Genomic DNA, 27,817 nt, shown 5'->3' with positions numbered 1-27,817 from the left:
CGCTGTCGAAAGGCTTGAATCCTGGAGTCGGTCCGTCTGGCTTACGAGCCGCAAACCACGGCAGTCTCATTTCGAAGTTCGAAGGCACAGCATGCCGCCCAAACCACGCAATACGGTCCCTCGACCGCCCCCTTCCTCAGCACCTTCCGCTGTCACTTCATCCACCACCTCGAACCCACCCGCACCCTCGTCCTCAGTGCGTCGCAAACGCTGGATCCACGCTCCCGCAACCCTCCTGCTCCTCCTGCTCCTCCACTCGGGCTGTCACATCCTCGCCTTTATCCTTCTCACCGAACCATGTCTCAATCCCTCCTACACAACGCGTCTACTTGACAAGGTCAACTACTTTACGCTTCTCTCCACGCCTAACGCCATTCCGCGGGGGGAGTGGGGGGAGAGGTTCACGCGCGCCGGCATTCGCGGGTTGTTCGGGGTGGGCGTTGTTCAGGTATGGTTTGTGGCGCGACTCAATGCCTACTGCCAACGAGCGCAGCGGGAACATGGGCGGATCGTGGACGCTCTCAAAGCGCAGCGGTCGTCCGGGGGCAGAGTGGGGGTGGATACGAGATATGAAGAGCAAGAGGGGGAGGTGGGGAACTTTATTCGGCAACTCGAAAGCGTGTCTCTGACACTACTCGGGCTACCACTGGTGGTGGTGGGTGTGGGCGCGATGGTTGGGGTGATGGGTGCCCCACTGCGCGGGTTCGTTTGGCAAACCGGCGTACTCGCATCCCAGTTGACCCTGTTGATCGCTTTGCCCCTCTTACACATCCTCGGTCTACCCGGCATGACCACCGACAATAGCTCCAACAACACCACTTCACCCAGTGCTTCAACCATCCCGGAAACCGGCTCAACAACCTCCCTCCGCAACACCCCCACCCATTGGACAGCGCTACTCACCCTTAAACCCAATCCAACCTTCCTCCTCCCCCTCTACCACCCGCTGATCGGGTGCGTCCTGGGGACCGTCGCAAGCAGCGCCCTGCTCGCGCTCGATTGGGACGTCGCTTGGCAAACCTACCCCTTTCCGCTGTTGGTGGGGAGTTTGGCTGGGGTGGTGCTCGGCGATGTGTGGACCATCGGCATCGTTTTGTTTGGCTAAAATGGAATGCAAGCGACACTTTCGGTTGATCACGCTTTGTACAGCGGTGTGTTTGAAAGTGTATCTGCGCGATGCGTGGATGCGAATGTGTGGTGCTTTCTAGCGTGATCATGGATGCTATGTTACAGCGATGTGCGTGAATGCAACAGTGTACAGCGAGGGGTGCTTCTAGCGGGTGGATGAGCCGGGCGACATTGGCGGTCCGTCTCTATCGGGCATTTGGAGCATGACTCTGGGCGTGGAGGTGCCGGACGCGGTAGGTGAAGCGGGTCCGTCGTTTTTCGTGTTCTCCGGCGAAGGCGGGTCAGCACTCGGTGGTAGGGCTAGACTCTCCATTTCGTCGTCGTCGCGCGTTGCCTCCCGCCTCATCGATCGGGTCGCCGTTGGTGAGCGTCTCGGGCTCTTCGTCTCTTCGTCCTTGTCCTTGTGCGATGGGAACAAGTGTGGATGGCTCGTGGGGCCTGGATTGCCCATACCTTCGCCCTTGGGCGCAGTGAAGTTGCTGAAGAAGGCACCAACGCGATTCATGCGATCGCGGATACCGAGTCCTCCATGACGCCGGTCGTCGTCGTCGTCTTCGCTAGCATCTTCATCATCGCTCTCGAGGCTGTAGACACGCGCATCGCGGGTCATTTCTTTGCCCGACGAGGTTCCATCGTACGTGCGGGATCGACGGGAGAAGGCGGATGCGCCTGCTTCGTTGATCGGTCCCTGGCGCTGGCCGTAGGTCTGCGACGAAGAGCGGTCGGCGATGTCGAGCCACTGCACTGATGATGCATTGCGACGCTCATCCTTTGAGGGTTCACCATCTTGACCAGAGCTCGAACCGAGTCGAGAAGGAGGCGCCGACGCTTTGAGGATGGGACTGCTGGCGATGGACGACGAGGCTCGCATCGGCGCAGCCAGACCGGCGCCAGCCGAAGACGAACGTGGGAAGAACTTCTCCTTGGGTCTCGGCTGAGCTCTACCGAGACCACCACGGCCGACAGAGCTGACCTTTTGCGAAGCGCTCTCCCGTGCCAGGGAAGGCGAGGCAGGTTCCGAGATCATCACTCGGGGGGACGCCGCAGCCGGTGCCTTGTTGTCATCCTCCAGAACCTCCTGGTCTTCGTCCGACTCGCCTCCCGACTCCTTGCTTGCGATCGACCTCCTTCGTCCCGACAAGCCAATCTGTCCGCTGAGCACCTTCTTGCGCAAATTGCCGCGTTTCGACGCTCCGCTGCCAGTCCGCTTGGTGGACTGTGATGCCTTCGAAGATCCACCCGCTGCTGCGTAGGACTGGGACACGCTCCTGTCTTGATCTGTGTCCTGCGCACTGGTGCTGCCCTCGGGCACAGACGAGTCTTGTGGTCCAATCGGGTCACCGCCTCGATCGCGCGTGTGCATCGCGCCCACGACTGCCGGCGTATGGTGAACGTTCGTGTCGCTGTCGTGGCTGTCTCCTTCCGAGTCCTCTTGCACGGCCCGGGAAGACCTTAGGGGGACATCGTGATCCTTCTCGGGTCCTCGACGGTCTTGAGCCCACGACATGGCACCGTACATCAAGTTGAGTCGATCTTCGCGATCCTTGGCTGTTTCCTCCTTGGGTGCCTCTGCCTTGATGTAGTGCTTCTTGTTCTTGGTGGGCCACCAACTCGGCACCTTGCTGTCCAGCAACTGCTGGATCGCCTCGGAAGCGTTCCACGAGCCATGGTCGCTGTTTCCCAAGAAGCAGGCGAGCTCGTCGTGGTTCTGGCGGACCCAGTCCTGAGCAGGGGTGTCCGACTCTTCGAGAGCGTCACGCTCGCTGTCGGTGAGCGGGATGACTTCGACCTCTGGATCATCCGAGTAGCTTTTCTGATGCTCGAGCACCAGATTGTGACCTTCTACCCAGCTGCGCACCTTTGGCCAGTCGCTGTCCTTCTTTTCGTCCGTGGCACCACCGTGCGAGGGAGAGCTCTTGGGAGAATGAGCTTGGCCTTCGTGATCTTTGCGACAGGCCTCGTCCTCGTCCTCGGCGTGAACACGACCGCAAATGATGTCGCGGTCCATGGGAGCCTCGCCCAGATCCTGTTCCTCCTTCGATGCGCGCCTCCTTTCGTCCTCCTCTGCTGACTGCTTCTTGCCCCTTTCTCGCGCAACTTTGGCTTCTCGTTTGGCGAGCATTCTCTCACGGTATCGGCGCATCTCGACGCAGTCATCGCCGAGGTAGTCTGCAGCTGGATTCGCATCCTCGTCGCTGCCCTCCCAGTCCTCGATGCCGTCCATATCCTTGCACTCACGCCGCCTCTTCTGTGCGTCACTCTCGCGGCTTTCATCGGCGTCGTGGTCGCCGAATTTTTCATTGTAGTCGACTTGCGAGCCCTCAGCCTTTTCAAGGTCGCGCTCGGTCCGAGTGTTGAGCAGGCCAACGAAGGCGGGTCCCTTCTCCTGGCTGCTGCTCGAGGACTCTGCAGCAACTGTGGCGGAATTCTCGTCGTTGCTGCTGTCACGACGGAGCTCGTCTTCGCGGTAGCCACCGATGGCACCGCGCCCGATGAGGGAGAGCTGTTGGGCCGACATCTTGTCGGCGCTGATATCGTCGGTATTGATGACGATGTCGTCGCCAGTCTTGACGCGGCGGACACGACTCATCCAGTTGGGCTCGTCGTCTCGCATGGATGGATTGCGACTCCATGTGCGAGTCAAGGTGTGGGCTCGTCGACGAGCATTCTTGCCGAAAGCGAAGAAAGGGATGGTGAAGCCGTGGACAAGGATGGAGCAGAGCACGAAGAAGTAGACGATCGGTTGGATCGTGAGTGCAAGCACGTCGTTGCTGGTCTCTGGAGGCTCTGCGACCTCTTCGGGCATGAGCGTTCGTCCAAGCGTGGCGATGAAGATGGCACCAACACCCATAGGGCCAAAGTGACCACAGAAGACTGCCTCCCTGAACGTCTTGATGTCCGGAATGAACTTCCACAGCGCGAGGACGATGGGGATGCGTTTGGTGAGGAGCACGCAGATGGTGAGTACGATGAGCCGCCAGATGGACAAGCCGATTGAGGCGTCGACAAAGTCGTGCCACGGAATGAGAGCGCCGATGTAGATGAAGGTGGCAATGTTGAAGAGAAGATCGACGATGTTGGAGAAATTGGAATCCTCGGTCTGCTTTGTGAACCATCCGTCCCAGGCGAAGGCAGTACCGCACGCAAAGGCGGCCAGCAGATCGTCCGAGCCAAGCAGCACGTTGACACCCATACTGGCGATGGCGAGCGAGATGTACTGAGCGACGAAAGACTCTCGATCGATGAGCTTCTTGCGTTCGGAGAAGCGCATGAATTTGCGGGCGAGATAGCCGATCAGGGCTCCGAGGAGAGTGCCCAAGATGATCTCGTACGCCCATGTCTCGTAGAACCACTTGCCAATGGCGTAGCCGCGGTTGTCGCGATTCTGAGTTAGGTAGAGCGCGAGGTAAAGGAAGGGAAAAGCAGCACCATCGTTGCAGCCTGATTCGCACATGAGCATGTGACGAACGTGGGCAGGGACGTGCTTCTCGGCCCAAGGACCACCAACGACAGCCTGGGCCAGGATCGGATCGGTAGGCGATACGCAGGCGGCTACAACGAGCGAGTTGAGGAAGTCGAGACCTGGAATGAGTGCATAGATGAAGCAGGCGCTGATGAGCCAGCCCCAAGCCATGACGGGACCGAGGAGCAGAGCAATCGACTTCCAGTGACGCAAGAGGTACTTTTTGGGCAATTCGACGCCGATGGCAAAGACGGAGAGGGCAATGGTGACGCGCATGATCTCGAGAGTGATCTCATCGGTGTGGACACCGCCTGGAGCGATGCCATCTTCGCCACCCCATCCGGCCGGGTTGAAGAGACCAATGGCAACAGGCCCGACGATGATACCGAACGCAGCGGCGATGGGAGCCTCACCAAGGTAGAGCTTTTCCTTGATGAAGAGCGAGAGGTAGGAGAAGATGCAAATGAAAAGGCCAAGCCCGACATAGACGATGTGGACGGGCGTGACCTCGAAAGGGTGAAACGCCTTTGATCCTCCTGCCATGACGGCGATTCAGCGTTCCAGCAGAGTGCTAGAAAAGGGGTCGAGATGAGCTGCTGCTAATGATCTTGCTAGCGTAGCCGAGGTCGATTCCGATGCGGCTGATTCAAGGAAGAGTTCTATTGGGTCGCTGCAAAGAAGATGATGACGACATCCGGGTGATATGCGCCATTCGACACAGCGATTGAGAGCGAAGGCGTGAGAGAGAGCTTCGATCGAAGCGTGTTCGATTGGCTGAGTCGTCGGACCGGCGTGATCGGACGAGATGCCGATGCGGTCGATGGAATAGGCGTAGCGGTTGTGGTAGCCGTATGCGCCTAATCTAATAGCACGGTAGGCTCGTCAGCTGGGCCGGAAAGGTAGGGAGGCCCGCTCGGAAGGGTGCCGGGAGGGCTAAGGCGAAGGTAGGAAGCGGTCTGCGTCGGTCTGCAGCCGAGCAGGGTGTATGCTTTCGTGAGAAGGTGATGATATGAAGGCAGAGACGCAAGTCGGTTGTTGTGCGATGAGAAATGAGAGACCCAAGGGTTCTCTGGCTGACCAGATCACAAACCTCGAATTCGCCAACAACGTGCTTTCGTCGGAGAGCCAAAAAAGATATGATAAAGCCAGCTGCCCCTCGCCTAACCTCGTCATACACAAAATTTCGCGCTGCACGCCCTTGTCATTAGAGCGTGCTGTCTCTTAAGGGACGAGTAGATCTCAATGACTCTCAACTGATGCTCATGTGGAAGCTTCTTCCGTCCCGTGTGGACGGGCGGCTCAGGGCCAGACCCAGTGACTTTGCATATCAGGTACGGGAGCTGAAGTCACATTTGAGGATTGAGGGTCCGAGCGAGTGGCATGGCTTGAGGCCTTTTCGCCTGTCGTGCTCAAGCCACAGAAGGCGCTGTTTACTGCGATCTCACGAGACGATGAGACGGCTAGGGACGCTTTCCGTGTATCTGGTTGAGCTCACAGACGTTGAGACCTGACCCCTGCTTATCAGCATGTGATCCTGACAGCGGGACCGCTCCCGAAGGTCCCTCGTATCGGCGGAGCGGAGAGACACAAGCATTCATCCGAATAGAGAGAGAAAGAGCGCACGCAGCATGGCAGAATCTGCAGCCGAATTCTCTTGGCATCCCACGCCGCCTATCCACGGAGGCGCACTGTCATCACAGTGCCATTGGCGAAAGTATGAAAATGAGTGTTACATCGACACACCTGCTGAAAGTAGAAATCAATCAACGCGCAAGGAGAAACGTCGCGAGGGTGTGAGCGCGTTATGAGCAGCGCGGGTGTTGCTGTTGCAGATCAAGGGTCCACTCGAAGAAGATCCTGAGCCAACTTGATCTTTCACCCTTCGCAACACCACCTTCTCGCACGCTCACAGCCTCATCATGATCGATAGAAGCGGCTCGCTCCTCGCCACTGTGCGCACGGCACTCGACGCATCTCCACCCGCCGTCGCAGAGCCGGGCACCTTGCGCCTCCACACGCTCTTCTCCATCCCACGTCAGGTCAAATCCCTCTTTCCGCTCGCACACATTCATCCGACCGACCTGGAGTACAACAAGAAAGCCGCATCCATCGGTGCTCTCGAGGAGCAGATCTTTGTCACGGCCAGCTGGGTGCCTCTCGCCAAAGACGATGTCGAGGGAGCCGTTGAAGCCACCAAAGCGGGTGAAGGAGGCGAGACTCGTCCGTCCAAAGAGACTGCACGGGATCGTAGCGCACCGCTGCTCATCCTCGCCATGGAATTGTACCTGTATACCATCCCCGAACTCGGTTCTGCCGTGCTGTACGTCTCGAAGCTCGACTCGAGCGGCTATGGGCCCAAGACGATCCCCACCCCACTGCGCGAAGCCCTATCACGCCAAGTCTTCGCGGACAAAGACACCAAATTCGGCAATACCCTAACAGCCACCCTCAGCTCAGCCGTCACCCAGCACTTCACCTCGTTCAAGCACTGGGATGCAACCAGCCAGAGCAGTTCAAGCGTTCAAGTCTCCCATCTCTCGGTCCATATCCTGGCCCGCTCTCAGAGAGCCTATCTGTTCCCATCGAGCCCCGAAAACAAGGACAAGAAGGTGCTCTCCGACGGAGGACTCATCAAGTGGTGGAGAGCCGTCATGTCCGACGTCGTGGTGTCGTCCAGGGACGAGACGTCGGCCGTGAGGAAGACCGCCAAGTCGAAAGGAGGGGCGATCGATGCGAGGGCATTCTACGTCATTCCAGGCTATAGCAAGATGGAGTCGCATCCGCTGGTTCCGCTTGTTCGCGAAGCAGACTCGAGCAGCACAGCTTCGCAGGCTGGTCAGGTGCTGAAGCAAGCCAAGTGGAATTACGGTCATCCATACAGCTCGGGCGGAGCATCCTGTCCCGAATCCGATCTTCCACCTCTACCCTTGCATTGGCAGTCGTCGAGCTTTGTCCTCTCCAACTCCGACACCGAGAAGGACAAGGTGCCAACGAATCCCGATGCAAGCGACTACGACCCCAGACGGGTGCGAACAGTGCCGACGCTCATGCCGCACTTTTCGGACGATCCCAAGACGCGTTTTCTGGACGAAATGGCCCGTGATGCACACGAGCATTCCGGCTGGAAGAAGAAGGTCGCCAACGGCACGAGCGAACCCAAAGCACCAGGCGTCACCAACGAGGAGAAGGAGAACGGGATCGAGTCGGAGCTGGATGTGTCTTCGTTCAAGGGCGAGGCCATCTCCAACGGCACCAAGCGACCTGCAGAGGATTCTACCGACGACTCTCAATCAGAAAAGAAGGTCAAGACCGACATCCCCACCACCTCTTCGTCCTCCGGTGTACCTCTGGTGACCCTCCGCGCGCAGATGCGCGAGCGCCAATCAATGGACGATCTGCCCATCGACGAGTTCTGGGAGCGCATGGCCTTTCGGCAGGAATGCTGTTCGGGTAACGCCGTCGGTGTTCTCGTCATCCTCTTCACCCGTTTGCCCCCATCCTCTTCTGCCTCCAGCGGGACGACGGTGGAACGTCAACCGTTGAGTCTGCCCTACAAGGTGCTGGGCGATCTCGTATTCAAGTCGCTCATGAAAGATTCGTGCGAGTGGAACAAGGTCACGCTGGCCAGGCAGTTGACCGAGAGCTGGTTCCAGGGCGTCGATCGGGAGGTGCGCCGAAAAGGTGGGCTGGCGCAGTGGAAGCAGGAGGTAGGGCGCGAGGAGGATGAACTGGCTACGTTGGTGGGGCGGGGCACGATCTGGGCCGACTTTGTCTTGAATGGACCGACAAAGGAGCAGCTGGACAAGTCGAAGAAGGAGGCGGAGACGAAGCAGAATGGCAACTCGACAGGGACAACGGCGCCGGGAGGCGGGGCCAACATGCTCAGTGTCAAACGCAAGAAGAAGCCTGCGGCGTAATGTTAGACATGCAACGGGTCTCAATGACATTTTCGTACATGCGATCCCCGCACCAGTCTGCGTGCCACCTGCATTCGTTACGATATAGACGTGTGTGTCGCTGGTGACAGCCGATGCTGCTGGGAAGCGTGCAGGTAGGCTGGGAAGAGAGGCGAGGCTATGCGCTCGCCCATCCTGCTTTCTGCCGACACAAGGGGCTGCTCCCGCGTCGAGGTCGGTGCTGCGAGGCTCGCAACGGCTGGATCGCTCACCATGGTAAGCTTGTCCGCTCCTGACGAGCCTGACTCGGCGCTCCTGCTTTTCTCTTTGCCTGGTTCAGTCGATGGCAAGGCCCCGACCGACCCACCTAGCACCCTCTCCCGGGGCACACACTCCCCGCCTAACCAATCCTTCCCTTCCCAAACCCTCCCATACTTGTCGTCATCCTCTTTGAACATCACGTCGACGTATTTGTCCATCAAGTTGTTCCGCACGCCCTCTCTCCTTGCCTCCTCCCCCACGATGACCTGCCACGCTGGCGGTTCCGCATGCCACACCTTGCCATCCACCTGCGGTGCATCGTACCGCATGTGACTTCGATCGCTCGCAAAGTGCGCTTCGAACAAATTCGCCGGAACGCTGCGAAACATTGCGCGAAAGTGCTCCGTCACCTCAGTCTGATCTCCGAAGGTGTGCCTGTTGTATTCCTTCCAGTCGACCACCTTTGGCCCGTCGGTTGGGTTGGAAGGGTAGGACAGTCGAGAGTCGTGGTCGTAGACCCAGCTCCTGGTCCACTGCCCTTGCCCTTCGAAGCAAGGAGGTGCTGAAAAGCTCCCAGTTGGTGTAAGGGCGAGTTCTCGAAGGGGTACAAGGTGGCAGCTGACCACTGCGACAACGTGGTAATCCCATATCACGGGCCACCCCGCAGCAGGCAGGTGCGACGCCCGTTGGTTGTACAGCAGCACCGTCTTGCTCGCATTGCTGATGAAGACGACGTCGAGGTCCCATATCGGCACAAAGAGCGCGTTCGAGCCGGACGAAGTGGATTTGCGGGCTCGCTGCCGACGCGCGATGTTGGCGGCTGCGAGGTTGATCTCTGCAAGCTGGGGGGAGAGAGCGCGGGCGAGCAGATAGATGTTTTCCTCGCAGTAGCACGACGTGTGTTGAGGCGGCAAGGGAAAGGAGGGCGGTGTGATGGTCTGCCATGCTTGCTCGAGGTCGGTTCGGGTGACGCTCTGCTCGGAGGGTGTGGTGGAAGCGGCGGAGGTGCTGGGCGCGCTGGGCAAACCATTTGAGGAGAAGCTTCTGGGCAACGGCGGTACGGGCGGTGGAAGATCTGCTGTGCTCCCAGAGCCGGCAGACGACGGACGACTAGCTGACGAGTTGGACCGCGATAGCCTCGCTCGGATCGACTGCGTCAGGGACTTGCGACGCTTGACCTTCGTAGCTTCTCCATCTCGCTCCGTTGAGTCGGTGCCTGACGCGACAGGATCGACCATCGTCCAGCCAGCCGAAACGCCGCCGGAGGGACTATGCATCAAGGTCCGTCTTCTGGTCGTCGTAAGTCGATGGTGGTGGTGGTGTGGTGGACCGGCGTCATGGCGGAAGTCAGCCCTTGTGTCAGCTTGCCAGCTGAGATGAAAGGGGTGGGACAAGGAAGAATGTGGCTTTTCGAACAAGACAGGGTGAGCTGCACGTCTCATGCGCGTCAAATTGCGGCCCTGCATAACAAAGCTCGGTCACGCACCAGAGCCATCGCATCGAGGCGATGCTTCACAACCAATCAACAGGGCCTAGCTTAGCTTGCAAACGTTCACACCGGTCACTGGTCCTGTCACGTATTTCATTGAGTACGAGCGCGGCCAGGTGAACAAGACGAAGCTACAAGAGGAGCGGACGAAAAACAGTGAAGATGAGTGCATCTGTAGGAGCGGCTTCAGTTGGCCTTGCCACGCTTGGCCTGGGCCTTGTCCATCCTGTGCTTGGTCACCAGCTTGCCGACATCGTTCTTGAGCTGCTTCTGCAGCTCGGGTCGGTAGCCGAAGTGGAAGATGACTTCGAGGAACACGAAGAAGGGGGCGAGGACGACGGCTCCGAGGAGGTTGTCGAGCAGAGCGGGGGCACGACCCTCGTGGACGCCGTGACCGTAGAATTGGCTGATCCAACCGAGCGCCTTGATGCCGATGGCGATGCGCGTAGCGTCCGGGTGCGTGCGCGCGAGGACGGTCGAGCCATACCACAGACCGTACCACAGAGGAGCGAGCATCAGGGCAGCGGTAGCATCGAGCACGGAGTAGTAGAGCCAGTAGGTGCCCATGAACACAGCGGCGGCGTTGAGCTGTGCATACTGGAATATTTGCGCGGGCAGGACGGCCGAGAGCGCAGAACCGGCTTGCGAGAGGTAGGCGGCGAGGACGGGAGAGTGATCCTGAACAAAGGGGAACATGGAGCCTTGCTTTGCTAGGAGGGCGGAGGTAGCGCTGTTTTCGACACGAAAAGGAGCACAATGTACTCGAGTCAGCTTCAAAGGCTGCACTTGGCTGCAAATGGCTTGCGCGCGTGCTTACAAGATGATGGAAGGGACGCCAAGAATATGGATTGCCACATTCACCGGGTCAGTATGGTATGAGCCGTAGAAAGCCAATTGTTTGCGAAGATTGAACGGATTGGCGGTGGCGGACATGGTGAATTGTTGATCGTGTCGAGGTATGGAGGGGAAGAGGAGACTATGGTGATGACGACAATGTTGGGGATGACGGACAAAGGATCGGAGGTGCGAAACTGGTGGCGCTTTTTATGGCGAAGATGGTGGCTCTCGAGAGGTTTCACGCTGCGAGGGTGGGTTTCGAGCGATGGCAAGTGTGGCAATGGTATCGGATGTGTGGTTGCCGGCGGGAATACTGGCAGCGTAGCGATGATGATGGTGGTGAAGCTGATGGTGGTGACCTCGAGAAGTGCCGGCGTATCGCGCCTCGGCTACCGGCAACCGCCCCGCCGAATTCCGGGGTAGCCACCGCTCTAACATTGTCAAAATTTCTCACGAGCCTCCACGTCCTAAGCATCCTTCTCAAGCAGCACGGACCCTGACTTCTTCCACCACCATCTCGCCCCCTTGGAGGTCACCTCCTCTACCAGAGCTCGCCATGGACTTTGAATCGATACCGCCCATCACGGGCGCATGGGGGGCGCTCACCCTCGCCACCGCCGTCCTCGAACACACGCACACCATCTCGTCCTACCAACTCTTCTACACGCCCGCCCTTGTCTTTCGCAAGTTTCAAGTCTGGCGACTCCTCACGACCTTCCTCTACTTCGGACCGCTCGGGCTCGACTTCATCTTCCACCTGTTCTTCTTCATGCGCTACTCCCGTATGCTCGAGGAGAACTCCTTTGGCGGGAGGAGTGGTGGCAGAGCAGGCTACGTGGTGCTGCTGATGTTTGCTGCGACATGTCTGTTGATATTGTCGCCATTGACAGCACAGCCGTTCTTGGGATCGCCGTTGGCGTTTGTGCTCGTGTACATCTGGTCGAGGAGGAACAGACATGTGAGGTTAAGCATGTTCGGGTTGCTGGTCATCACAGCACCGTACCTGCCGTGGAGTCTGGTTATCTTCGGCTGGTTGCTGCACGGGAGCTTGAGGGCGGTGGTTGGCGATATCAGCGGCATTGCGGTAGGACATCTGTGTAAGTATGAAGCTTCAGAACCAGGCTGCTCGGTCACAGAGAAGTCATCGACTGACTGTTGCTGCTGCTGCTTTTGCGTGACGACACAGACTACTTCCTTGTCGATATCTGGCCAAGAGAGTTCCGATCGGGCGGCCGCAATCTCCTCGCCACGCCAAACTTTCTGTGAGTTGACCTTCGGCGTCACTTCTTTCATTCTATACGAGCGGGAGTACTGACCTTCATTCTCGCTCCTGCATCTTCCTGCAATGCTTCAGCATCCGGCTTCTCGATGGTCCCGTCGAAGCGCACTAGGATTCTCTCTTAATTCGTCACTTTCATCTGTATCAACAACCGCATTGCATAGCATCCTTCTCTCCCCGCGATACTGCCTCCCAAGCTGAGCAAAGCCGTCGTCCAGTCGAGCATGTCTGTGTGTCTGGCCACGAAAGCCTGGCTGGACCCTGAATTCAGAGGGACGTGCAGACCGCGCCTTTACCAAAGTGGAGAAATTTCGCAAAGCAGCTGAGCATCTTCCCTCACATCATCCATCACCAACCTAGCTTCTCATTCTGCTCGAGCCGCCCTCGGCTGCGGACGTTCACGATGGCGGACAAGCCGAACAAGCTCGCCTTCCTGTCCATGCAGGCGCCGGCCGGCTACGTCGCTGGTCTCGGTCGTGGCGCTTCGGGCTTCACCACCCGAGCCGACATCGGGCCTGCGCGTCTTGCCGCCAGCTCATCGAAGAAGACGGAAGGAGACGACGCAGATGGTGCTGCCGACAACGACGACGACGATGGGCCGGGGCAGGAGGCAGAGGCGCAGTTCGAAGACCCCGAGAACGAGACGGGCCTCTTTGCCGGTGCCGTGTACGAGAAGGATGACGAGGAAGCGGATCGCATCTGGGAGGCGGTCGATGCACGAATGGATCAGCGTCGCAAGAAGTTCCGCGACGCAAGAGAACGCGAGGAGCGCGAAAAGGCGAGAGCAGAGAAGCCGCAGATCCAGGCGCAATTTGCCGATCTCAAACGAGGACTCAGCGCGGTGACGGAGGACGAGTGGGCGTCGCTCACCGAGTCCGGCAGCGTCACTGGCAAACGCAGAAAGGCAGCTGCGAAGCGCGAGGCGCGAAACACACGATCTTTCGCCATCTCGGATACCATCCTCGTCGGCAACCGAGACAAGAACGCCGTCGAGTCTGCACTCACTTCGGACCAGATGGCTGACGCAGAGGATGCAGGAGGCACCATCACCTCGCTCTCCGAGATCGGAGAGGCAAGAAACAAGATCTTCAGCCATCAACTCGACGCAGCCTCCTCCTCCTCTGGTACAGCTACATCCATCGACCCCGCAGGCTACCTCACCTCTCTCTCCTCCACCGCCATCAAGACGTCCGCTGAGATTGGGGACATAAAAAAGGCCCGCTCCCTACTCGACTCTGTGATCAAGACCAACCCCTCCCATGCGCCCGGCTGGATCGCCGCGGCCCGCGTCGAAGAGGTCGCAGGCAAACTCTCCAATGCACGAAAAATCATCCAGCAGGGGTGCGACCACTGTCCCCGATCCGAAGACATCTGGCTCGAAGCTGCGCGGCTCAACACAAACGAAAACGCAAAAGTCATCCTCGCACGGTCGATACAGCACGTCTCGCAGTCTGTTAACATCTGGCTCAAGGCGACGGAGCTCGAAATTGACACAGAAAGCAAGAAGCGCGTGCTGCGCAAGTCGCTCGAATACATACCGAACAGCGTTAAGCTGTGGAAGGAGTTAGTCAACTTGGAAGAGAACCCGCAGGACGCACGGATTCTCTTGAGTGGTGCAGTGGCGGCTGTGCCGATGAGCATCGACCTTTGGTTGGCGCTAGCACGGCTGTCTTCCCCAGAGGATGCCAAGAAGGTGCTCAACGAGGCGCGAAAAACGATTCCGACGAGCCACGAGATCTGGATCGCAGCGGCGCGGCTGCTGGAAGAGACCGAGGGTGATGACGTCAAAGTGGACAAGACGGTTGCTGCTGCGGTTCGCGCATTGCGGAAGGCGGGAGCGGAGCTGTCGAGGGACCAGTGGTTCGCGGAGGCCGAGAAAGTGGAAAAGGAAGGATCGCCGATGGTGTGCTCTGCGATCATCAAGGCGACGATCGAGCAGGACGTTGAGGTGGAGGATCGGCGAGCGGTGTGGGTGGAGGATGCGCAGTCTGCGTTGGAGCGGGGGTGCATCGAGGCGGCACGAACGATTCTGGCGTACACTCTAGGTGTGTTTCCGGATAGACCGACAATATGGACGCAGGCAGTGGCGTTGGAGAAGCAGCACGGGAGTCCCGACTCGATGGCGGCGCTACTCGAGCGAGCAGTCACGAACTGTCCGAAAGCGGAAGATCTCTGGCTCACCTATGCGTCGGTCAAGAGCGAGGCGCTGGACCTCACCGGTGCGAGACAGGTGCTCATCCGAGCATTCGATGCGAACATCGGGAGCGAAAAGATCTCGCTCGCCGCGGCGAAGCTCGAATCCGAATCTGGACAGGCTATGGCGGCGGGTAAGCTGCTCGAGCGTGCCCGCGTTGAGGTGAACACCCCGCGCGTGTGGCTCAAGAGCGCCGTGTTTGAGCGCGATCACGGCTCCCCCAACACCGCGCTTACCCTCGTTGATCAGGCTCTAGCCAAATTTTCGACGTTCGACAAGCTCTACATGCTGGGTGCCCAACTCTGCCGGTTGAAGGGGGACGACAAGCAGGCGCGAGACTATCTCAGCCGAGGCACACGTGCGTGTCCCACCTCGTCGCCGCTATGGATCCTCTCTGCGCGCCTCGAAGCCAGTCTTTCCCTGATCATCCGCTCTCGCGCCATCCTAGAGCGGGCGAGGATGCACAATCCATCCTCACCCACCATCTGGCACGAATCGATCACCACCGAATTGGCTGCGTCAAACGCAGCGCAGGCCAAAGCGTTGCTCGCTCGCGCGCTCCAGGTCCTCCCCGCAAGTGGGCTGATCTGGTCCCTCGCTATCGCACTCGAACCTCGACCCGGACGAAAAACACGCATGGCAGACGCCCTCAAGAAGACCGGCGACGATAGCTACGTCCTGTCAACGGTAGCTCAGCAGTTCTGGTTGGAAGGCAAAGTGGCGCAGGCTAGGAAGTGGTTTGCTAGAGCGACGAGCGCCGATGGGAGTGTGGGAGACCACTGGGCCATGTGGTACCGCTTCGAACAGCAGCATGGGGACGAGGAAGCAAGGCAGGCTGTGGAAAAGGGGGCGGAGAGGACAAGACTCAGATACGGTCTGGTTTGGCCTGCCATCGCGAAGGATCCGGCTAATCGAGGCAAAAGCGTCGTGGAGGTGCTCCACCTTGTAGCGAAACAAGTCGTGCCGCTCAAGTGAATCCAATGTCACGCAATGCTTCCCTCACACACACTTCACACTTGAGACAGGACGGAAAGCAGAGTGAAAAGAAAGGATTGACAGGTGCAATACAAACATGCGAAGGTGAACCAGCACAAGGATAAACAAGAGTGAAAGATCGCCCCTTCAACTCAGCGCAAAGTCCTCCTCATCCGTCTCGTCGCCTCCTGCGCCGGCCTCGGCCCTCGCCCCGGCCTTCTTGGGCTTCTTGGAGCTCCTCGGCTTCATGGTAGGCAACAACTCCTCTCTGCCCCGCAGGAACCTCGGATGAGCGAAGCTGCTGTGCGCGCCATACAGCTGCACCGCCGTGTTCAATGTCGAACTGCCGCCATTGCCCATCTCGGCCCTCTTGGCGGCGGCGACCTTCATCTCGGCCGCATCCAGCAATCGGGACGAAGGAATGCGCTGGAAGCCGTACAGGTTGAGCTGACGGATGAAACTCGCGTTGTTACCGTGCTTGAACAGACGAGGCAAGACGTCGGCAGCAAACTCGTTGGCGATGTCCGGTTCCGAAGAGAGGATGATGGAGGTGCCGGCTTCGTCCCATCGGATGTACTTGCTGTACTGCTCCGGGTTGATCATGAGGTGCCAGAGTTTGGAGATGAAGGCCGAGCAGCTGGCGGCGCCACCGAGACGGTCGCGGATGGCAGCGACCTGTTGTGTCTCCTCGGTGTTGCCTGTGGCGGCTGTGTTGCTCGTCGAGCGCACCGCGCCTGCTTTGCCGAATGAGGACTTGCGGATCGAAGGAATGGAGGCGTTGGATGCGTCGCCCACCTCGGTCGCCTCGCTTGCCATGCTGTCGGATCGCTCGTGGCCTTCAAAGTGCGATGCGAGGGTGGAAGCGTATCCGCCCGACTCCTTGCGAGCACCGTAGCTCTGCGAGTAGCGCGGCGACTGGCTGTAGGCGCCGCCTTGAGCGGGTCCGTAGTAGCCTCCCGTCCCGTTCAGACCGCGAGCGCCCGCTGCATATGGAGAGCCAGAGCTGACTCCGTACGGTGATTGGCTGAGACGATCAGCGCCTGCATCCTCTGGGCTGCGACCCGAAGCAGCTGCGTTGCCGAATCGAGGTGACGTTGACAGGGTGCCTGCGGAATAGGCCGGGGCAGCCAGTCCGTTGTTCAGACTGCTTCCTCTGCGGTGAGCCGGTCGATTGAGGGGCGCATTGGAGCCAGGAGAGTAGGCCAAACCCATAGAGGCGCTCAGCGGGCCCGTTGTGGCGGATGGACTGGTGGCATACGGGTGGTGTCGGAGCGGTGCGAGGCCGCCTGCAGCTGCTGCATGTCGATCCGAGCTGTACTGGCGGCTCAAGCTGACGGCAACGTTGGCATTGGACATGACGGGTGATCGACTTGCATCCAGCGGATGCCCCTTACCGAGTGTGGAATGGTTGCCCGGGCTCATATGGAAAGTGAGACCCAAGTTGGAGGCATTCGCACCGAAGCTCGACGGAGTGCTGCCGAGAGCCGCATCGCCTCTCTGTGCAAGGCCCTGGCGCACGCGAGCCTGGTAGGATGCGCTGTAGGCATAGTCGGCTTCGTCCTCCGTAGCGTCGTCGTCGTCCATGCGCATCTCCTCGTCCGTCTCGTCGTCGTCCACCGCCGTGCCACTTCGAGCAGGTCTCTCGTCGTACCTGGACCTCGACCTTGACCTCGACTGCTTGCGATGGCTGGGTGTCAAGCTGGAGGAGGTAGGCGTGCGTGCGTAAGGATGGTCGCGGCCGAAGCTGGATGAGTATGTGTAGCTGCTAGGACCAGGTGAGGCAAACGCAGGACGTGTGTGCTTGTTGTGCGAATATCGGCGCTGCTTCATGGCAGCAGCTGCTACGTCGGCTGAAGACGACAGAGCTCCACTGCTGTGGTGGTGTTGCGAGCGTGACGGCCTGCGTGCGCTAGCCGAACCAGGAGATCCTCTCGCCTCGTTGCTGTTCAAGGACAGCTTGCCGAGCGAGGCGGTGGCCCAGCTTGGGCTCATGATGGCGTTCGGGTTGGCCGCAGCCTGAGAAGGAGGCATGGCCTCGTGAAGCTCGGGCGAAGGCACGCTGTCATCGGACAATTCCTTGGGACCGAAGCAGGGACTCGAAAAGGAGAAGACCTCATCGCCGTCCAGTTCGATGCCGGGTTCAGCGGTTGCCCTGTCTGTGGCTGCTGTGGAGCCTCGCGCATATCGCAACACTGGCCTACCAAAGCTGTCGTCCTCCTCGTCTTCGTCGTCATCCAGTGCCGGTCCGCGCATACGCATAGCCGAGGTCTTGAACGAGGTGCTGAGCGAAGGTTTGTTGAAGCTGGTGTAGCTGTACTTTCTGCCAGCCGAGATCGAGTAGAGATGAGGATCGGTGCTCCTGCTGGGAGAGAAGTTGCTGGATGTGATGGAAGTGGGACCACTCGAGATGCTCGAGCCTTGCAGCGTGGAGTATCGTGGAGAGAGCATGCTCGAGTTGAGCGAAGGAAGTCGCACCGTCGCACTGTGAGGGGATTGTGAAACCTTGTGAGGTGCGGCAGCAGGAGCATCCGGAGGCGTTGGAAGGTCGTTGGGAGAACGCGAGACGTGCGAGCTCATGGCCACGGGCTCGAGCTTGCCAAAGGAGCCAGGGATGGGCAGCGGCAATTGGGATGCCTCTGTCATGTCTGAGTCTTCGTCTTGGGGAATCCCAGACTTGGACAAGACCATAGCCTTGCCCTGCAGTGCTGCGTTGAGACTGGCGTTGGAGGTACGCATCTTTGGCGAGAGGACATGCTGAGCGACAGCAACGGCGTTGACATCATTGGTTGCGGGGGCCGAGGCAGTCGGCACAGCGAAGCCGGTTTGGCGGAAGGTGGGAGAAGACTGAGTGTTATTTGCGCGAGGGGCGCGGGGCTCTGTGTCGACCGACATTGTGAATGAGGATGTGAAAACGACAACGGTCGAAGGTTGATTGCGTCGAGGAGTGACCGTCGGGTGCTCAAGCTTGTCAGCTTTTCAGCAATAGAGAAAAGGCTAGCTGATGGAGATCGGACCGCGCTGCGGTTGTCGATGCCTCCGAGAGGTGAGAAAGCCGGACGCCGTTACTGGACGGGAAGGTACAGTCGAGCGATTGAGCAATGCAGCTCAAGATATCGGTTTGACAGCGAAGATAGATGGTGGCGCGATGGAGGTTGCCTTGAATGATGAAGGAAATGGATGCAAGAAGGAACGAAAGCTGGCGACAACGATCTGGCCAGGGCGATCTAGAAGGAGCAGGTCAAGCCATAAGCAGCACTCAGAATTGGCGGGAAGGCGAGCGTGTGTGACTCTGTGTGTGTGTGTGTGTGTGTGTGACTGAGCCCGGATCGCGGTGCAGCAGCAGCAGCAGCAGGCAGAGGCAAGATTGGGAGGCTGGATCGAGAAGAACGCAGCGAACAGCCGACCGTGCAGCTGGATGCAGCAGCGGTGCAGCTCAGCAGCAACTCAGCCTTTGTGTCTGTGACTGGGCTGAACGCCGTCGCTTCCAAAAGTGACACAAGGCACTTGATCAGTGTACTGCATCGAGCTCAACCTCAGCTCACTCCACACACACTGACGCACTGCCTCCATTTTTGGGCTGGAAGATTCCGACGACGCGCGCGACTTTCTTGGTGAGTGAGTCAAGTCGACGCCGATCCAGGCTCTTTCCCTGTCCCATTTCAAGGCGGGACCCACACTTGACGCGTCTGAACACCCAGGCTTTCGGCATCCTACCCCCTTCTCATTGATTCCTATCTTCGAGCTGATGTACGAGTTGGCAAAGTTGCGAATGTCGTGATGACTCAAGGGTTTCTGCCGAGATAAAACGGGGTACCGGTGTGCCTGTGACTTGGCCAAAGGAGGCAACGAGAAGGCGGGCGCGTTGAAGCGGATTGCTGTGGCGCGTGCGTCTGTGCATAATCACGCTGCAGGTCAGGTGGGGCCTTGTTCAAGCTCGCTTGCTGCTCCTTTTGTCCGGTTTGGGAGAGGGAGAGCACGCGTTTTGGACGGCAATCATCTCATTATCGCGACACGACGCTGACTGTGCACCTCACTTGCACTGCCTCTCTTTGGCCCTGGATCGAGACGGTCAACTGCATGCTGCAGCCCTCCTTCTCCAGGACATCCTCTCTCGCCCATCAGGAAAGACCGTCGTGATGACTCGTCCGGGCCCGTTCTGGGTCCATTCGGCCCTTGAACCTGAGACAGACCAGCCTTGGCCGCCACCCGGTCTATCGCTTCATTCGACATCACGACAACACCTCATCTCGGCTCGTTCCGACCAGGGTGCGATCGCCGAGCAGCCAACGTGACCCCATCAAAAAAGCGATAGTTTGGACGTCGATCACAGACGGTCAGGGGCTAGGACCAAGCGAACGAGCAACTGAGCAGTCAAACAGGATCGAGAGGCGGTGTCGGTGGTGTCGGCCCTGATTCAGGGAATCTAGACCGGGACGGATTGGCTTTGCCGAGCGATGCGTGGATGCGTGGATCGATGGATCGAGATCGACAGAGACCCTTTTCTTGACATTTCCATCCTATAAATAAATTATAGGCTAAAAAAGGTTCTCTGGGGAAGGGTCCACGGAAGCAGAGAGGGTGTGGCGAGAGGGTCCGGCAAGGGGGCTCGATGGATGCGAGCCTTGGGCTGTGTTCCACTGAGACAGACTCGATCGAGACGAGCAAACATTGAGCTAGAGGGGATCTCGTGACCCAGTCCACCATTTTGGCTCTCCGGAACGGGCGCGAAGGGGTGCAAGAGTGCGTCATTCGAGATGCTTGGCTGTTGAGTTTCAATTCTGGACGGCCACCCCGCAGAACCTAGATCTGTCCCTGCTTCGCATCGTCTATCTCCAAGGCAAAGCTTCCATTCTGCAGTGGAGTCATGAGACCTGGCTCGTTGCAGCTCGAGTCAATGTCAGAGCAAGAGGTTTGCAAATCCAGAGGAGGTGAACAAGCCCGCAAGCGTAGGGCACAGACATCGTCCGCATCGTAAGTCTGTCTGTTACTATGAGCAAATCCACTTCCGCATCGACGGTCGAACGAGCGTATGGCTGAGCTTCCAATCAAAGGCGGTGATGGCGCATTGTCTGCTTTGCGGTAGGAGGACGTCTCAAGATCGCCGCAGCTTGCCGAGCTGGATCCATACGTCTCATGCCATCTTACAAGCACATTAGTAGCTTGGTAGTGGCGGTGTTGCTGCCGTTAAAGTAGCATCGAGCAACCAGTGATCATGGCGTACACCACGATGTGCCAACCCAATCCTCTCACCAGCTTGCGAGGGTGCGAGACGGAAACCAGCGGACTTCATTTGGGGCGAGGCTTGACACAACAAAAGGAGCCGCGTAACTTACCCGGTCCCTTTCCCGAGCTGGCTGTCAATTTTTAGTTAGAGCTGAGCTTCGCGTTGCGGGGTAAACCAATCAGCTGCGATCTCTGCTTTGCTCGCTTGGCCTCGCCGTAGCCATCCAGCTGGCATTCATCACAGTCTGTCCTATCGAGAGCCGTGATAGGCCTGATCGTCTGCGCTTTCTCAGATTGTCAAGTCACGAAGGCAACTGAATGCGTTCTGAGGGGGAGAAAGCATGGTTACAGCGCGCACAGGGCAGCCAAGCACCTGCGAAAGAGGGGAGAAGCTCGATATTTTTTGTTCCCGCGTCGTGATCAACTTGTGGCGGCGTAACAGATTCAGCCAAATTAACTCGCACGGAATTTTGAAGGTTGCGTGTCACTTGGAAAAGTCGGCTAAAACTTCTTCTGAAACGGATCACACTACCACAAGCGCGGCTTTCTCGATTGTGTTGGTGTGTCAAAGTCACATCTTTCGCTTTCATCACATTGTCCTCCAGCTCCGCAGTTCATCACATCGGCCCGTTGCAGCATCTTCATCACATCACATCGGCGTCACCGACAAGCAGCGCTTCTTCGACTCAGCTTTGTTCACATCTCAGCTTGGCCAGACTCAGTCTCTCATCGAATCACAACTTCTGATCTTCGAGAGTGTTCAGCAGCCTCCATCCTCTCGCTTCTCAGCAACAGCAAAATCATCAGCATCACTCTCACCTCAATGTTGGCATAGTCTCGAAACGATTTCCACGTCCCGGCACCGCAGCAGAGCGTCTCTCGAGCTCATACTTTGGACGGTTAGAGACGCATCTTCGGCCAACGCTGCTTGCCTGCACGAGCAGTGGCGACGGCAAATACAGCAGCCATGGAGGACCAGCTCATCCAGGCGGTCGAGATCGCCTCCAACCCGCTCGCCAATGCGGGTCCCGACGTCACCTCACAGGCGCTACAGTTTCTCGAGCATCTCAAGACCATCACACACGAGAGCTGGAGTGTAGGCTGGTCCGTATGGTCGGCGCGCAATGCCGAGGACAACGGTCCCAAGTACAGCCAGAATGCTCGCATGTTCGGTCTCATGCTCGTCGACGACTTTCTCAGCAACCGTATCGGTATGTCGAGCGATCCAGCAGCGGCCGTAGCCTCGCTGCAACAGTCGGCCGTCGAGTATATTCAGAAGGAATACATTGCTGGATCAGGAGACGGCTCCGTCCCATATATCAAGAACAAGTTTGCTCAAGTTTTGGCTGTCTTGTTGCTTCAGACTTACAATCTGCCGCCGCCCTACACCCTCCTGCCTACACTTCTCTCTATGGTCAGCGCCCATCCTTCCGCCTCACCATCACGGGCCTCCACTTCTCAACTGCCACTCAACCCGCTCACCACCGACCTGGTCTTGCGAGTCCTGCACGATCTCTCGATCACCCTTGGCTCCGATGTCACCTTGCGCGCGGTCCGGTCCAAAGAGCGTTTGCAAAGAGATGCTGTCATCAGGGACGAGATCCGAGCCAATCATGCATCCAACATCGCCGAAACAGTCTGGCGCATCGTCGAGGAGGGCTTCAGCCGCGTCAATCTTGGGGAGCAGGCCAGTGATCCCGCTACGTCAGCAGGCGTCCGCAGCATGACCTTTGCAAGCGCCGTCGAGCTCACCGCTGCGGCGACAAAGATCGTCGAGGACTACGTCTCGTGGATCGACATCAACCTCGTCGTCACCAACCAGACCGTACCATTGCTTTTCAACGTATTGCACCACCCTATCCCCAAGATGCGCACAGCGGCAGTAGACGCATTGCACGGTATCATCAGCAAAGGCATGAAGCCAGCTGACAAGCTCTCCCTCGCTCAAGCACTCAACCTTTCCGATGTCATCACGCCACTCGAATCACGGACGCGTACCGGTCCCGCAGCCGAGAACGGTCAGAGCGATACCAGCGATTCCAACATCGAGTTCCGAGAGCATCTTGCTCACTTAACCAACGGTCTCGTTCTCGAGATGTGCAAGATCTTGGAAGAAAGTGCAGCAGAAGAGTCGACCAGGGCCTCAGCAGAAGCTCTCCTCAACTCGATCCTGCCGCTCGTCCTCGCTTTCCTTTCGGATGAGTACGACGATGCATCGGAGCAGATGTTCTCGGGGATCAACATGATCTTGGGCATCTACAAAAAGGCGCGGCGACGAGGAGCCGAGCTCACGGGTCAGAGGGCGGAGTTCCTCTCCAGCCTCATCGGTGTGGCCCTTCAAAAGATGAAGTTCGACGAAGAGGCAGAGTGGCCTGCTTGCAGCTTCGGAGCAGCCGACGACGAGGACGACGAAGATGATGAGGATGACATCAAGTTCCTCGACATGCGAAAGAGCTTGCAAACCATCGTGGGCGGCATTGCCGCCATTGACGACAAGCTCTTCTCCAACAGCGTTGCCCAGCTCGTCTTGTCGACCTTTGCATCCTTCGAAGCGAGCGCATCCGGATCAGGCCCTCAGCTTTCGTGGCAGCAGATCGAGCTTGCGCTCTACGTGATTCACTTCTATGGCGACGTCATGACCACAGCCACCGCAGCTCCCAAGGTTGGACTGTCGCCCGCCATGTTCGTTCAAAGCCCAGAAGCTGGTTCCAAGGGACGAGCACCCAAGCTCGGCAACGAGGCGCTCGCAGCGCTACCACTCAGCAACCTGGGCGAGATGGTGCAAAAGCTGGTGCAGTCCAACGTATCGTCGTTTCCTCACCCTGCAGTGCAGCTGCAATACTTCGAATGCCTTGTTCGATACTCGAACTTCTTTGCCGCCCGTAGCGCCAGCGTCTCGGACGCCTTGCCTGCCTTCCTGGATTGGCGCGGAGTCCATCACGAGAAGCTGGGCGTACGCAAGCGCGTCAATTATCTGCTCTGGCGCTTCGTGCGAGACCTTCGGGCCGTCGCCGCTGTGCCTCTGGACTTCGTGCAACGGCTCCTGCAGGGCCTGCAAGATCTCTTGGTTGTACGTGCCGAGCTTCCCGAGGTCGGAGCAGATGAGGATCCGCTTGTCAAAGCAACCGCCCATGCAGGCTACTTTGACAGTCAGCTTTACCTCTTCGAGACCAGCGGCATGTTGATCTCTCTGCTCAACACCGCTCCGAACGACCAGGTGGTGCTGCTCAAAGCCATTTCGGAGCCGCTCAGCGAGCAGATGCGACAAGCGGTTCAAGCTTTTCAACGCAACGCCTCCGATCTCACCTCTGTACTGCAAGTACACCACCTCATGTTGGCTCTCAGCAGCCTCTCGAAGGGTTTCCCGGATCTCAACCCCAACAGCACGCAGCCCGAGCCGCAATGGGTGAGCGTCTTCAAGTCCATCACGGAGCAGGTGCTCGTGAGTCTCAGCTCGATGAACCAGTTCTCGGTCGTTCGTGAGTCGGCGCGCGGTGCATTCTCTCGCATGGTCTCGACGTGCGGCAAGGCGGTGCTGCCCTACATTCCGGGCCTCATCGATGCCTTGTTGAGCGAGGTGACCTCGCAGGAGCTGGTCGACTTTGTCAACTTCCTCTCGCTGGTCGTCAACAGGTACAAGGACGACGTCAAGGCCATTGTCGATCAGCTGTTCCTCCTCCTGGTGGAGCGCATCTTCTACTTCCTCAACCAGGGTGTGACGGGCACGGATGACGCGGTGCAAAAGTCGGAGCTGCAGAAGGCGTACATGAACCTGCTCTCGTCGATGGTGCAGTCAGGGATGGAAGGCGTCTTTGTCTCGGACAAAAACGCCGCTCAGCTCGAGACATTGCTGCAGAGCGTGGTGTTCTACTCGACCAACTCGGATGCCGCTTGTCAACGCACTGCCTTCTCGATTCTGCATCGCCTCGTTGGATCGTGGGCCGGCTCCACCAGCGCCACCGCTAATGGCACCTCCTCCGCCGGCCTTCCAGGCTTCGAGCGATTCATCTACGAGACCCTCATCGGGCTCATCTTTGAAGCACCCACCAAAGAGGACTTTGACTTCAGAGATGCCCAAGCTCAGATCGTCCTCGGTGAAATCGCCACCCTGGCCAAGACGATCTACGCCAAGAGGGGCGACGAGATGATCACCTACCTTCTTCAGGTCTACTTCCCGAGCATCAACTGTCCACCCGAGCTGGCGCAGGACTTTGCCCAGAACTTGAAGACGCTGGAGGCGAAGCCGTTCAAGAAGTACTTGGAGGCGTTCATCCGCAAGTCAAGGGGAGGTTGACGGGGGACACCTCGAAATTCTCCAATCATACAGCATACTCAAACATCATCCCGTCACGCAAAGTGATCAAACATGTCTCAATTTGCATTAGAATAGCATCACGCAAATCAAAAGCAGCATCACGCTGCGTATTCAAATGGACAACCGGCGAGAGGATGGATTGAAACGTGGTCTGGCCTTGATACGAACACAAAATCAGCTGCTCAGTGCTTGAGCCCGACAACTTCGCCATCCTCGACCTCGAGGCTGTCAAAGAGCCTAATAGCCTCGTAGGCGGCCTTCTGACCGGAGCCGATCATGCCGCCGAAGGACGCACCCATACGGGGGTGACCGTCGTGCTCGCTGAGTTCCATACCGCTGACGATGAGGCCGGGGAAGACCTCGCGCGTGTTGTTGACAATGAGGCCTTCGGACTTGTTCATGTCCATGGGGCGCATGTCGCCGAGCTTGATGAGGCCGGCGCTGGAGAGGCGTTTGACGGAGAAGGCGCCAAAGGGGCCGTCATGGCCGCAGGCGCCGATGACGACCGGAGCGGTGATGGCTAGCGACGCGCGCAAACAAATTTCAACATGTCAGTACTCGGCGTTTGGATGTCAGGGAAGCGAGTTGGGGGCTAAGCTTACTTTGAGGGTCCATGCAGGACTGGAGACCGTGGGCCATGGTGACGAGCGTCCAGTTGGTCACGACACCATTGACACGCTGGGCACCACTGGCATCCTTCTTGATGATCAGATCCTCACAACACGTCGCGTTGAACAACTTGACGTTGTCCAAGGCGAGCAACTTGCTCATCAGCGTAGCTGTGAACAGGGCTGCGTGCTTGACGACGACGTAGCTTCCCTCGTCATCGAAGGGGACGCCGAGTTCGACGAGGAGGTTGTGGGCGGGCTTGCGAATCACCATGCCGGACATGAGCTGACCACCCAACCAAGCGCCACCACCGGGTGCAACGGAGGCCTCGAGGATCGTGATGCGCAGATCGGGGCGCTGCTTAGCAAGCGTATAGGCACAGGTAAGACCCGCAGATCCAGCCCCGATGACAACGACATCCGAGACAGCGGCGTCCATCATGTCGGTCATGTAGCGCGAAGTCATGGCGCGCGAGGTGTGCGACTCTTTGATCTCGGCAAAGCGGTAGTTGCCCGAAAAGTCCTCGATGGGCTCCTGACCGGACTTGATGGGCACATACTGCTCGTATCTGGTGGTGACAGAGGCAGAGGGGTGGAAGGCTCCCTTGGTGGGCTGGAAACTGCCCAGCTGCGGGCCGGCGGGGGCGGCGAAGGAGGCGGTGGGAGGGGTCATTTTCGGTGATGTGAGGGTGAATATGGGTGGCTCAGATGGGTATGTGTCAGACGATGGGTGAGAAGGTGGCGAGCAGGAGAGCGCTTATATATTCATCCACGTGGGAGAGGGAGAGGGGGCGGCGCACGGACGAGGGACGGTTGAGCATCGATTGGCTTGAGACCTAGGCTGGCAATGCTATGCTTCTGGAAGAGGCAGGTCCCTGCGCAGCTCAGCGGCAGCAGCAGCCACTTCATCGAAGCTTTGCGCCTCCTGAACTGTTGTTCCCACGCTTGAACGATCACTCTGAGTCAGACGAGAGCGGAAAGGCTCCGGCGTAGTCACTTGACGGGACAGGATGCCGGGCAGGTCGGGGAGGCCGAGCACAGGCCATCCCCCCTCACCTCGGCGCTTTTCACGGCATACATCTCGTTTCGAGGGGAGCAACGCCAGCGCTTTTGAGCATAGTTTGACAGGTAATCAGCGCTGATGGAACGATTGCGAAAGAGCGGGGCGTTCGGTCAACCTCGACGAAGCCCCCACCGACATGCGCGCAAGATGTTGGTCCCAATCGCTTCAGCTGGCTTTGATAGGTTAGCCAATCAGGCTCTCTATCGAGTCACACATCCCGCAATCTAGACACTTTGAAGATCGCACCTTTACCAGACGACGAGAGCTGATGTGCTGATACCGGACCGTGTGATAGCGAGCGAGGACAGGTAATGCGCACCGTGGGAGTCCACACGACTGCCGAGTCGCGGGAGTCGACCAGGTGACAGCCGTCAGAACAAAGGTACAAATTAAAGCGTAAATTAAAAAAAGAATGTCAAGAAGAAACAGGGTTCAGGACGAGCGAGCCGAGCATCGATGCCGTTTCTGGCATGCCAGACGTTCTTGTCGCGCTACAGCTTGGGTGGGAAACGGAGACATCCGCGATGGCAACGACCTTGCTGGTTACTAGGGGCTGACGGTAGATCACCGAGATGTCGCCCTGAAGGCAAGGCAAGCGGTCAAGCTCAAGCTGGAGTCTGGACCAGCATCGCTCGTTCCCATCAATGCGCTGTGGGGCACAGACCTGACCGTCTTCTCAGCACTCGATCGTCAACTGCAGCTGGAGGGGGGACGGAGCATCTGATTGGAAGCGGACCGGCAAGCTTGGCATCGATGGTCAGTGCGCCCATCCAAAAGAGGGAACAAACGAAGCCCTGCTTCTTCTGTGGCACCCGGCGGCACAAAACACGGAAGAAGAACTTGATCTCGTCTACTGATAACCGAAATCGATGCGGTGGCGGCAAGATGATGGGGAAACCTCGACTCGACTTCTCGGCAAAGTGCGCGTGCCTTCTTCCAAGGGTGCGGGCGGACATGAGAGGGCATCGGCGTTTGCGGAGAAGCAAGTCGATAACTCGGTCCGAGCGCGCGTCTTCGACGGATTTCATGCAATGCAAGCACAGAAGCACGTTTCCCATGGCATGGTCGTACTGTACTTGATGCAAG

At 58.4% G+C, this 27,817-nt stretch overlaps 10 protein-coding genes across 10 annotated transcripts; 5 read left to right on the top strand and 5 right to left on the bottom strand.

Moving 5' to 3' along the window:
- Positions 1-91: 91 nt before the first annotated feature.
- PSEUBRA_004841 (GPI biosynthesis protein Pig-F) lies at positions 92-1,105 on the top strand (the record flags this gene model as incomplete). The annotated part of the gene is made up of 1 exon (XM_059465382.1): positions 92-1,105. One exon carries the CDS (start codon positions 92-94, stop codon positions 1,103-1,105), a length of 1,014 nt encoding a protein of 337 aa, XP_059321572.1.
- A 168-nt stretch (positions 1,106-1,273) lies between these two features.
- Positions 1,274-5,134, bottom strand: PSEUBRA_004840 (Cation/H+ exchanger; the record flags this gene model as incomplete). Its single annotated transcript, XM_016438314.1, has 1 exon — positions 1,274-5,134. One exon carries the CDS (start codon positions 5,132-5,134, stop codon positions 1,274-1,276), a length of 3,861 nt encoding a protein of 1,286 aa, XP_016290801.1.
- Positions 5,135-6,510: 1,376 nt separating this feature from the next.
- On the top strand, positions 6,511-8,508 carry PSEUBRA_004839 (histone H3-K56 acetyltransferase; the record flags this gene model as incomplete). Its single annotated transcript, XM_016438325.1, has 1 exon — positions 6,511-8,508. One exon carries the CDS (start codon positions 6,511-6,513, stop codon positions 8,506-8,508), a length of 1,998 nt encoding a protein of 665 aa, XP_016290800.1.
- Positions 8,509-8,585: 77 nt separating this feature from the next.
- On the bottom strand, positions 8,586-10,025 carry PSEUBRA_004838 (Protein N-terminal glutamine amidohydrolase, alpha beta roll; the record flags this gene model as incomplete). The annotated part of the gene is made up of 1 exon (XM_059465381.1): positions 8,586-10,025. One exon carries the CDS (start codon positions 10,023-10,025, stop codon positions 8,586-8,588), a length of 1,440 nt encoding a protein of 479 aa, XP_059321571.1.
- Positions 10,026-10,423: 398 nt separating this feature from the next.
- PSEUBRA_004837 (Protein of unknown function DUF962) lies at positions 10,424-11,170 on the bottom strand (the record flags this gene model as incomplete). The annotated part of the gene is made up of 2 exons (XM_016438324.1): positions 10,424-10,967; positions 11,055-11,170. 2 exons carry the CDS (start codon positions 11,168-11,170, stop codon positions 10,424-10,426), a joined length of 660 nt encoding a protein of 219 aa, XP_016290799.1.
- Positions 11,171-11,630: 460 nt separating this feature from the next.
- Positions 11,631-12,465, top strand: PSEUBRA_004836 (Derlin; the record flags this gene model as incomplete). The annotated part of the gene is made up of 3 exons (XM_016438342.1): positions 11,631-12,171; positions 12,261-12,336; positions 12,429-12,465. The coding sequence occupies 3 exons, from the start codon at positions 11,631-11,633 to the stop codon at positions 12,463-12,465; spliced, it is 654 nt and encodes a 217-aa protein (XP_016290798.1).
- Positions 12,466-12,756: 291 nt separating this feature from the next.
- On the top strand, positions 12,757-15,522 carry PSEUBRA_004835 (PRP1 splicing factor, N-terminal; the record flags this gene model as incomplete). The annotated part of the gene is made up of 1 exon (XM_016438340.1): positions 12,757-15,522. One exon carries the CDS (start codon positions 12,757-12,759, stop codon positions 15,520-15,522), a length of 2,766 nt encoding a protein of 921 aa, XP_016290797.1.
- A 147-nt stretch (positions 15,523-15,669) lies between these two features.
- Positions 15,670-18,414, bottom strand: PSEUBRA_004834 (Heat shock factor (HSF)-type, DNA-binding; the record flags this gene model as incomplete). Its single annotated transcript, XM_016438316.1, has 1 exon — positions 15,670-18,414. The coding sequence occupies one exon, from the start codon at positions 18,412-18,414 to the stop codon at positions 15,670-15,672; it is 2,745 nt and encodes a 914-aa protein (XP_016290796.1).
- A 3,298-nt stretch (positions 18,415-21,712) lies between these two features.
- On the top strand, positions 21,713-25,039 carry PSEUBRA_004833 (Exportin-1/Importin-beta-like protein; the record flags this gene model as incomplete). Its single annotated transcript, XM_016438334.1, has 1 exon — positions 21,713-25,039. One exon carries the CDS (start codon positions 21,713-21,715, stop codon positions 25,037-25,039), a length of 3,327 nt encoding a protein of 1,108 aa, XP_016290795.1.
- Positions 25,040-25,242: 203 nt separating this feature from the next.
- On the bottom strand, positions 25,243-26,341 carry PSEUBRA_004832 (Thiazole biosynthetic enzyme Thi4 family; the record flags this gene model as incomplete). The annotated part of the gene is made up of 2 exons (XM_016438322.1): positions 25,243-25,580; positions 25,663-26,341. 2 exons carry the CDS (start codon positions 26,339-26,341, stop codon positions 25,243-25,245), a joined length of 1,017 nt encoding a protein of 338 aa, XP_016290794.1.
- Positions 26,342-27,817: the final 1,476 nt, after the last annotated feature.

The sequence above is a fragment of the Kalmanozyma brasiliensis genome (assembly GCF_000497045.1).
Source record: "Kalmanozyma brasiliensis GHG001 unplaced genomic scaffold PSEUBRA_SCAF4, whole genome shotgun sequence".
Taxonomy (NCBI): domain Eukaryota; kingdom Fungi; phylum Basidiomycota; class Ustilaginomycetes; order Ustilaginales; genus Kalmanozyma; species Kalmanozyma brasiliensis.
Note: the sequence above shows the minus strand (reverse complement) of the source record. Positions and strands in the feature narration are given on the sequence as shown.